The sequence below is a fragment of the Lepeophtheirus salmonis genome, chromosome 4 (assembly GCF_016086655.4).
Source record: "Lepeophtheirus salmonis chromosome 4, UVic_Lsal_1.4, whole genome shotgun sequence".
Taxonomy (NCBI): domain Eukaryota; kingdom Metazoa; phylum Arthropoda; class Copepoda; order Siphonostomatoida; family Caligidae; genus Lepeophtheirus; species Lepeophtheirus salmonis.
In genome coordinates this window covers 1,643,005-1,654,361 of record NC_052134.2, presented here as the reverse complement: position 1 = coordinate 1,654,361, position 11,357 = coordinate 1,643,005, and the positions used below count along the sequence as shown (strand labels likewise).

General features: G+C 28.2%; 1 protein-coding gene across 3 annotated transcripts in view; it reads right to left on the bottom strand.

Annotated features, from left to right (window-relative positions):
- Positions 1-685: 685 nt before the first annotated feature.
- Positions 686-11,357, bottom strand: part of LOC121116447 (uncharacterized) — a 98,704-nt gene continuing 88,032 nt past the window's right edge. The window contains exons 6-13 of one of the 3 annotated variants that reach the window (XM_040710702.2): positions 8,394-8,464; positions 7,520-7,558; positions 4,128-4,264; positions 3,917-4,069; positions 3,672-3,852; positions 3,468-3,607; positions 1,307-1,506; positions 686-1,111 (exon numbers count right to left, since the gene is read on the bottom strand). In XM_040710702.2, coding sequence (XP_040566636.1) covers positions 1,019-1,111; positions 1,307-1,506; positions 3,468-3,607; positions 3,672-3,852; positions 3,917-4,069; positions 4,128-4,264; positions 7,520-7,558; positions 8,394-8,464 — 1,014 coding nt within the window. In that variant the 3' untranslated portion in view covers positions 686-1,018. The remainder of the gene's footprint in view (positions 1,112-1,306; positions 1,507-3,467; positions 3,608-3,671; positions 3,853-3,916; positions 4,070-4,127; positions 4,265-7,519; positions 7,559-8,393; positions 8,465-11,357) is intronic. The other 2 variants (XM_040710704.2, XM_040710705.2) reach the window with 2 other exon arrangements.

The window sequence follows — 11,357 nt, the reverse complement described above, 5'->3', positions numbered from 1 at the left end:
GGGCTTTAAAGTATATTTGCATAATTTATTTCTATCTTAAACATCAAGCACTTACAAATTCTTTGAATATTAAAAATGGCTAAAAATAGAAAAAAACAACGTATGTCCATTTTTTGAAGGCCACGAGGCTAGAATAAGGCCATATTTGGAATCAAGGGATCAAACTTGATTAAATTGAGACATTTTGTTCTAGCGTTTTAAAAGAAAGTGAGATTTTGTTTGATAATGTAATCCAAGGCCATTCTGATTAAACAATTAAAATTATTGATAACTACTTGGCAAGATTTATTAGATGTCAAAGAACACACAAACGTTGCTTCAATAATATATATGATAGCTCCACAAGAAAGCCTCAGTTTTACTCTCCGTCTTTCATGAGCATTCTTAGACGTAGTTACTCAACACTTACATGTTCTTTTCTGAAGAATGAAATGATAAAAACATCAACTTGATCGAAAATGACTATGGCCTGATAAGCCAGGGAGTTCTTTAATCCCAGTAATGTGAGCTAAAGTCACATTATATGACTTGATCTTAACGCCATCAATATTTCATTCATTTTTACAAACCGTATGTGTAATTCATTTTCTTATCTTTTTTAAGCTCAAAGTTACATGCAAAATACCTGCGAGTTTCATTAATATGACTTCAAGGTTATTTCTTAGATCAAAAATGACTGTACGGATTACAGACAGATAGAATTTGCTTTATTAATATAATTATCAATAGAAAAGTTAGGTATTGTGCATTTAACATTATATGACTATGAATTGGTTATATATAACACAACATATTTTTGATATATTAGTTTTTTTCTATTAAAATAGAACATATTTTTTGTCAGTATTTATGTATTGTTTAAGTAAAATGTAGTTTCATAAATAAATGTCGTAATAGTAAACGAGTACATTTGTATAATGGTAGATATATATGTTAATGTAGGGCAAAATGTCAAGGGAATAAAAACAAAGTAAGAGGTAAAAAAAAAAAAAAAAAAAAAAAAAAAAAAGGAATCGGCTTAATTGTAATAGCCAAGAAGCTTCCAAATAACAATGAATAGCGTTGTATAGTTCGTTAAATCTTTTGAGTACGTTGAAGCTCCACCCCCATCCTGCAAAAGATAAATACAAATAATAATAAAATAGAGCTTTTGATGTTGCATAGGGCATGAGCAAAATAAAAAGATTATAAATATCTGCAAGATGGTGCAGTAAGTACGACTAATAAACGAGAAAACGTGATATGTGAACAAACTACGGCTAAAAACACAGCCCTCATGCCCTATTCAATGCTTTCCCCTTCTTACATCGACCGCAAATTTGTCTAAGTATTCATCTTCACAAAACATGTGCGAAATTGCGACTTCTGCAATATTATGCTCACGATCATTATCACTCGGGTCTTGACAGTAAGTATCCTTTAACCAATCCTCATCGATTTCATTCCATTCCTCTGTAATCCATTGTCGATACCAACGGAGATTACAATCGCACTCCAGGGGATTACCTGTTAATATATAAATAACAAACATTATTCAACACTTTTCAAAATATGTACGTAGAGAAAAGATAAACAGAAAAGAGACAAACGCTGTTCAATTTGACTTCAGCTGTAAACTTTGTTATAACTTAGGGATGGGATGTCCAACTCATTTTACAGCTTAATTTGATCTCTAGGGGCGGGGGGCGGCCAGTAAAATCATCGCTACTTGTATTAGTTATTAATACTAATCCTTAGTGTAAAGAAGAATAAATCACTTATACACACATTTATTGTATGAATTTTCCTTTTATTAAATAGACTATAACCGACCTAAGAACTCAAAAACCATGTTCAATTGTAACAACACATTTAATTCAGTTTAACATTTATTTAAGTCCGTTATGAATAACTGATCAGAGGGTAGTAACAATGATGCAAAACATCTGTTCACAGCCTTGTGGAACTTTAAAATACTGTTTTTAACATCTCCAATGCACATTCAACAAGTGAATAACTTCCCTAACAATTTGTTTTTTTCAGTTCTCCCTGGAAGCTCTTGTATTTTTTTTTCACTCTGCTGAGTTTCATAATGGTGCCAAATATTGTATTCTTTAAACATCAAAGCTTCTTGTAGTATACCAATTCCATTCACTTTTGTGAACATAAGAGAAAATGATATTTTCTTTATTCACTTCATTTTCTTTGTGTCTACTTTTTTTCTTCTTGACAAAGCCATTCCGCTGATTAGGGTGAGAGGCTAAAGGAAACACATAATAAAGAAATTGCTGCTAATAGATACAAAACAGACTCAAATGGTACCACCTACTGGGGTTAGTTCTGCCACAGTATTACTTTCATGTTGTCTACTAGTACTAAAACACGGCGTCCTTGACTGAGAATATAGGAATCACAGATTAATAAGAAAATAGGGGGCTGGATACGTCCCTCGGATCGAATGTTTGACACCCTTGCGTTAGAGACATATTCGATATCTTATTCGAATTTGAGAAGTGTTTTTTTTTTTTAAAAAATAGAGATGCACCATTTTGAAATGACCTCATACAAGTCATAGTAATTAATTTTACTGTTATTAGGAAAACTGTTTATTTACGGACAGACAAAATCACTCAACAGTCCATATCCATCGCTTTCTACTCTTTTTTTCCTTTTATTTTTCATATACTGTTACAACATTGACCAAACACAACAGTCTATTAAACATATATAAAGATCAAACAATGGTGTATTTAATATCTTTTTTTGTATTTAGTTTATCAGTTGAAAATATTGTTTTGAATGATTTAAAGGATATAAGATGTGCTCAATTAATGGATATTCTTTTTACAACGAGGTTAGCCAACTGGTCAAAAAATAAATCCCAGAAAATAAACATGTTTAATTATACGATAAACTGTTTAAATGATTGAAATTATTGTGTGATTTAAATTTTGTATCAGTTTATTAAATAATTCCTCCATTGTGCACTGGTAAATAAATATCAATTAAAACACTGAAACAATGGAAAATAAAGATTGAAGTATTCTATACTTCTATAAAAACTGAAGAGTTTGAGAAGGAAACATATAATCAAATGTAAAATACATTAAAGGATCAAATCTACTAAATATTTAAAGCACCCTCTGTTGTTAACATATTTATTTGTTATTGCTGCATATGCAACAACTTTTAAGCTGAACAAAATCGCTAAATATACGAATAATGCCTATACAAGGCATTATTAAGATAAATACAGAATATCATATATTCAAAATTACTGTTTGAGTAGTGTTCTAAAAATTATTGACGATACAATGTATATTCAAAATAATTATAAGGTTATGATTTTTGGGGGTTTCCTGTTATATAAAAGATAAGTATCTACGTTTTTGTTCAACCAGGCTACATTTTTATACATTATCTACATTGTTATGTTTGATACAATTTTGCCCGAATACCTGATGTGACCATTATAAAAAAAACCTTACTATGAATATCAATGTGCATTAATGTATCCAAAACTGGCTCCATAAGTTCATAGGACAAAGTTTTTAATTCATTATTGTAAAGCTTGATCCATTCAAGACTATGAAGATATTGAAATGCGGGAGCTGGTATGTTATTGATGCTAAGTAAATATTAAAACCAAACATTATTGAATGGATCCTATTGACAAACAAATGAAAACTCACTGATTGTTTTGGAACCATAGATTACGAATATGTTCCCCAAATCCTTGGAAGGAATTTTCATAAATTGTTGTCACACTGTTATCGTCTATATGCAGTGTTGTAAGTTGATGTAGTTTTCGGAGTGCTTCACTGGGAAACTCTGTGAGTTTGTTGCCAGTGAGTGTTAATGATTGTAGATTTTCTAAAATAAAGTGTTAATTAAATTCAAATATCCAAGGAATAGGCGGTAGACCGTGGGAATGTACCTTCTAAACCTATAAACGCATTTTCATGTATTTGAGAAATTTGGTTCCTATCCAAATAAAGAGATGTGAGTCCATCAAGATCTTCAAAATTATTTTCGGTAAGAGCCGTTATTTGATTATCATTCAGAATTAATGTATCTAATTTCTCTAATCCTATGGAAAAAAGAAAAGAAGTCATAAACACAACAAGTTGTGAAGGATGTAAAGTTACCATAAAATTCACCAGCATGAATTTCGTCTATTTTATTTTCGGAAAGATCCAACCGATCCAAATTTTTAAGATTATTAATTGAAGAGTGTGGAACACTTTTAAGGTCGTTCCTTACTAAATTCAGCCTTATTAAATCTCTGTAAAAAATAAATATATAAAGATACTTAATATTGTTATAATTATGCCATAGTTTGTTAAATATAATAATCAAATTATATTTTAATACTGTACATATTAGTTAAAATGAATAATAATAATCAATTAAATACATAGACTGGGAATAGTTTTAGAACTATTTATGACTAATGTTGAAGTATGTAGTAGAATATTAGTATTTGAAAACTCAACACGAAACAAGTCTATGTAAATAAATAGGTGTTTTAATAAAGAAAAAGAGAAAAATATGAAGTATATATGTGGTAGGTATTTGCAAATAATAAGTGCTTTGATGGTTTTATTATAGATGGATTATTATACAGATAATTATATTTAAAAATACAGTTGACGGGTTTCAATTTACAGTACATATAAAGGATAATCAAATAAGTAAGCTAGACAATGATTTTATGTCCATCAACGGATAATTTTAGCAATGTACAAGTGTGTGGAATGTCATAATCCAACTAAAATACTCCATATACATTTAATATATATAATGTTTGTGTGTAGGTATAAACATAAAAACATGCGTTGAATAAATACATTTGTTTAAATGAAGGGGAAAATCGAGAAATAAAGGAGTTGTATATACAAAATCATGCTAAAAGTGCTAGTCCACAAATAAATTGCGATGAATTCCGGATTCCCTTGTTATCTGTAACAATTACTTTAGATATTTCTTAAAGCAGAGGGGTAGATAAAGAGAAAGAGAGAGAGAGAGAGAGATGTTGAGTTTTTTGATTGATGGATAGACATTTATAGGAGATAGTTTGTTACAAATTCAAGGGGTCTTAATGTTGATAAAAAAATATTGCTTTTTCAAATAAAAATAAATAAACAATGAAGAACATGTCAATATTATGTACACAATTGCTTTAATTTTCTGGATGTTGATGACAAGGAAAGGAAACCAATTTGAAATCAAAAGAAATCACAAAATATTAATATATAATTAATACAAAATTATTGTACTTTTCTATAAATTTCTTAGGAATTTTTTTTTAGAAATGAAAAAAGAAAAACATTTCAATCATTTAAAAAAATATGCACTGATAAAAAAAAAGTAAAATTCAAGCAGAAAATAAACAAAAGAAACTTAGAAAAACTATTACAATTATTCTCTAAATGCATTGTAATAAATAAGGCTTCAAATTCATAGTTCCCTGCATGACCTAAATAAAATCGTTTATGACTGTCATCAAACTTAAACATTTTTCAGGAAAAAAATTGATATATATGTGTAGTATTGATGACTAACTTCAAATTAATAATAATAACAATACTAAAAAAAAATAGATAACATCAAGAAACAAAAATTTTGTTATTTTTTTTTCAAAAAAATGTCCATGCTTATGTTAGTAAAAAAAGTTTTTAATTCAATTTTTTAAATTTAAAAATATCCAATGATTTATTCTAATTTAAAAAGAATTTTACGTCCCTATAATGCAGCATTACTTATCATTAATTAAACAACAAATTACAACAATTATACAACACTATTCAGATCTTGGAGTTCACACCGTCTAAAACCCACATTTATGATTGTTATTTTAGTTGTAAAACCCCGAAATGACCATTCAAATCTTCAACCGTATTAAGTTTGGCCTTTGGTGCCTTCTTTTTAAAATCGCAGTTTTTTTTATAATTTAGATTCAGAGGCATAGTTTGACGTTAAATAACTATAAAGATGAAAATTAAGGTAATGACAATTAATTAAATATTCCAGCATTCGAGAGATAATTATTTATCTCTCGTTATCATGAATACAGCTCCTGCAAAATGTGTCAAATGATAACAAAATTAAGTAACATGAATCATCATACTTGAAAAATAATATGTTTTTAATGGCTTTATATCATAATTAAAATTAAAGAAAACAATTTATATAACAGTTCTAAAATATTTGCCCTTAATAAAACTTCAATTTTCATTGATTTTTTCCGTTTAACCATTCATCCCAATTTACGAATATGTAATAAATAAGTAATAAAAAAAACTGCAAGAAAATATCTAAAATTAAATATTAATAAATCGATTAGATGACTTAATCGGTTATATATTCTAATCAAATACATTGTATATAAAATATATATTTAAATTGGAATTAATCTCCTTGCCTATAAAATAAAAATTACTTATTCTAATTAGTCAAATAATCAGCTGAATAGGGCATAAGCGTTGTTTACTTATATTCGTTTGTAAAGAAATCTTCAGAGAGGGGCTTCTTCTTGTAGCAATATAATACACACCTCTCTAAATGATAATATTATTTTGTAAAAAATAACATATGAGTGTTGCTTATAAAACGGATCGTGTGAAAATCTTCTGACTATAACCCATTTTTTTAAAACAAGCTACACAATCTCACAGAAAAAATATATATTTTTAGTTTTACCTTGCCCTATTAAATTTAACTTTTCACGCAACCTTTATTTGTTCGTATTTATTAAAGATTTTATATAAAACTAAAAGTTAAACCAAAAAAGTTGACTCATAATCCAACTTGACGGCAAAGCATTTTAGGTTTTGTTTTTTGTTTTTAGCCATAATAAAAAAAATAGAAAAAAAAATGCAAATTAAATATTAGCTTATTAATAGGTCCATAGACTTAACTTGATTTTTCGCTAATAAGACAGTATTTCTAGGAACTGTATTCAAGATAGCTTGACAAATAATTTATTATTTGAATGCTGGAATGTGTTTATTAATTGTTATGACCTTTGATTTTCATTTATATGGCTTTTTCACTTTATAATACGACTCTAAATCGTAACTACACTCGTGATTTTTTACGCAGAAAAACTCTAAAACAAACCCTCATTGCGGTTGAAGGTTTTAATGTTCATTTTTTTTAGTGTGCTATGGTTTAAATAAAAATAATAAATGTGGGTTTAATCAGTTTGGCAAAAAAGCTGTTGCATATTGCTATGAAACGTCATACAATACATATGATTTGAATCTTTTCTTATTACAAAAAAGGTTTTTTGGAAAAAAAAAAAAAAAAATTGTAAATGAAAAAAAAAAAAAAAAATAGAAGAAACATAACAAAAAAATAACAACTGAATATTAAACAAAAGTCTGAAATATAAAGATGAATATATTATGATAATAACTATACAAGATGATATGTTTTTTTTCTGTATTTACAATATAGGTCGTATTAGTGGAAAATTTAATAACTAAATTATTATTCTACCAAATAATTTGTGATTTATTACAACAAAAGAATTCACCTTGATTTATTTCCTTGTACTTCATTTCGTATAAGCAGACTATGTAGAGATGAATCCGGAACAAATAATATAATAATAATAACAATAGAAAGGAAGAGTAAATAAAAAATAATAAAAATAAATGAATGTGTTTGAAAACCACATGCCTTTTTTCATAGATCAATCTTTATGTAAGATCCCTCAGACAAAAAAAGAAAATAGTTATATGTAGGTTGTAAAAGTTGTAAGAAAGGAAAAAATCAACCAAAAAAGAAAAAAAAATCATTGAATCTTATTTAGGTTATATAATTTGTTTTCTTTCGGATTAAAAATCAATTTCTTTTGATTCTAAGACAAAAAAGAAGAAAGAAAAAAAAAAGCCCAGAAAAATTGGAAAATTGTCAATGTTTGAAATTTCTACAAAAACCAAAAACAAAGACAGCAGCAAGATTTTTAACTAAAAGGATTTTTTTAAATGCTATATTGACTTAAGCACATTAAGTGTGTTGTTGTAATTTATGCATGGGATTACCTATGTAAGTAAATAAATACATAAATCAATGCAGTCTCGTTTGCTCCGCTTGATAAAGATATGAATTTCAGCTCTATATTAATATTTACCCTTCATGCCAAAAAAAGAAAAACCAAAGTTGTAGTTAACAAATACATAAACTTATGTTGTGGTTATCAAAAAAAGTAAAAAAAAGTAAAGAAATAGGATTGAATAAAAAAAAGAAAATATGTAAGAAGCGCGCGCGAATTGGAGTATGGAATAAGAAAAGATACTTTAAAAAAGTTGAATTTAAAAGAAAAAAAAAATTAAAAAATATGTAAGTAACAAGGGATCTTAAGAAAAGATGAAATATAAAAAAAAGGACACTTGAGTTTGATTTACCTTGTGAGACCATCAAAGGCATTGTTTTCGATTTTATGAATTTGATTGTTGTAGAGAGAGAGACGAGTCACCTGGATGGGAAGGGAATATATGCAGATTAATTACAACAAAATCTATACATCAATAAATACGAAGAAGGAATTGAAACCCAAGATTACAACAGTATATGTAAATTTTTGATTTTGTAATCTACAGAGTGCAAAATTTTATATACCGGGTGCGGCGAAAAAATCTTTAAACTTCGTTTTGGCTTAATTAATCCAGGTTTTTGTGAATGCGGTAAAATTGTTCCGTTCAAAACTAAAAAACAAAACTAAATCTACCCAAACTATCTTAGAACCCGATAAAATCCCATCAGAACGTGACCAACGAATTTTGGTCTGCGCACTTTTGGACGCTGGCATAAAACCAACGGAGATTGCATTGTTACCATGTGCCCAGACAAATTAACCGGACATACACGTGGTATTCCTGCAGGATGGTGCACCTGCAAACACGTCCAAAAAGGGACAGAAGGGATTGGAGGAGAACTTGCCTTTCTGGACAAAGAAAAGGTGGCCTCCCTACTCATCAGATCCCAACTCATTGAACTCTTTTTAGGTGCATGTTGAGTCCGATGCTTGCACCGTATGTCACCTAAATATTAACAACCTCAAGGACATTGGGATGTCATGTCTAAGGACTACATCCGCAATGGGTTCAAAACTTTCCTTGGTCACCTGGAAGCATCAATTCTGCCAAGGGGCTACGTCGATGATTAGGGTAGCCAAGGCATCATATTAGTTATTTTATTATATTGACATACCCTATTACAACTGGATAAAGTTGTAGATTGAAAGTGTAAAGATTTTTTTGCCAGACCTAGTATAGGGTGTCCCTGCTTATAAGAGTTTTTGGGGAAAAGTAAAATCCGCTTTATACCAGGACTTTCCAAGCAATAAAACCCTTAATATGAGATAAACTATTTTTCAATGGGCAATTTTTACTTTTCTTCATTTTTTTTAGTATGGTTAGCTCAATAATTTTTGTTTATTCATTATTTTAAATAATGTGTGCATGACAAGATACTTCTAAACTTTAATATTGATTTTAAATCCAGTCATTTCAAACTGTAAAATTTAAATAATCGGAACCTAAGCAATACATATTATTTTGTATAATAGCCCAATGTTTTAAGTCTAGCTGTATCAAATCAAATACTTAATAGACACTAAATTCTATGCAAAGTTATAGACTTTTATTTTATAAATCATCGTTTACCTCTCTACATATATAAATTTTTATCATTTATTATGGTAATATTTAAAAAAACACCTTTATTTAGGGGAGTCAGAATAATTCCAAATACTGTGTTCACATAAATCTAAAGTGTTTGAAACTGTGATATGCGTGTACCTCCCGTATTTTCAAAAAAAAAAAAAATCTCGATAGTTTTATATTTTTTAAAACCAAAAATCTTATACAATGATTTCATTTTGTACTTACAAGTAGTATTTTGTTGGTCTTTATTTATTTGGTTGAGTACAGTCCATTCTTAGGACCTGCCCTTTCAAATAAGATATATGATATATGTATTAAGAACATTGTACATATATTGCAAAAAAATGCAAAAAGTATTAATGTTTTTCTTATATTATATTATTTCAAAATAATAGTTTTTCTTTGTCATATAATTTATTTTAGTATACAACAGTATAATAAAAAAAAAAAGGACAAACACCCTCAATGACGTCACAATAGATTGATTTTAATTTCTTTAAGGACCGACCTATGGGACTAGATTCCACGTAGTTTCTGAAGGACTGTACATACAAGATATTTTATCCTATTCAAAAACAGAGACAAAAATACTAAAAAAAAAGGTACAATTTCTGGAATTTCAAACGGACCAAATTTACTACACAATTTCACATTTCCACTGACAAGGTCAAATTTTATTATTTGTAAAAAGACTGCGGTTTTATATTCAATCCTACCCTGCACGCTTTTGCTAATTGCTCAGTTTTGAGAGTAGTCAAACATTTTATCCAATACAACGTTTGTGTGACAAAAGATATTTCTTCTAACTTAATGAAGACAAATATATTATTTGTAGCTTATAAGATAAATAAAAACACTTCTCCTGTTCACACAGCCGTGGATTTAGCTTCATTCAATATTAAATCATTGATTGCTAAAAAAATAACTATTGACTCTCCGTTACATGTGGAAGAATTAAGTCAATTTAATGAAAAGTGCAGCAGTTCGATATTTAGCACTTTCTCTCAAAACCCCTCTGTCATCATCGTGGGCCTGATCCGGACACATCATCAAATTTGTTCCTTCGAGGTCTGTGCAAAATTTTAATCTTATGAAGTCAATAACAAGAAGACATCATCGTTATTTTATTAACTTTATCTGATGTTTAGACTTTTTTTGAATATTATATCAGATTATTTTACTTCAGGATATTAAATGTGAACTATATTGTTCATTTATGTTTTTTTAAACGTAATTTTCCTGTTGCTTTCTATTTATATGATTTACTTTTCATCTTGATGTGTATTTATAATTTATACTGTTTTGATTGTAGAATATAAATAAATTATTTTAACCAAAAAAAAAAATATATATTTTATAATATATATATATATCGATGTGTCAACTATGAAACATGTATCAACAAAATATATTTTATGTGTTTGTCTTAAATTTAGATTCTTAACTATTTAGAAATAGTGGGTTAAAATGATCATTTGATGTTTTTCTTTTGGTAAAAGCTATCATACGCACACAATTTGATTTCAAGAGCAAAATGAAGTTGAAATTTTGTAAACTAATTTTTTTTTTAAGTAATTGCATTCTGTCTAAAAAATAATTATACTGCATACATCATATGATATGTGCACATTTTTATTCTTTTAGTATGCAAATCATGAAAACGTTTCATTTATGTAGATGACTCATCATGAACAATAGACTTCA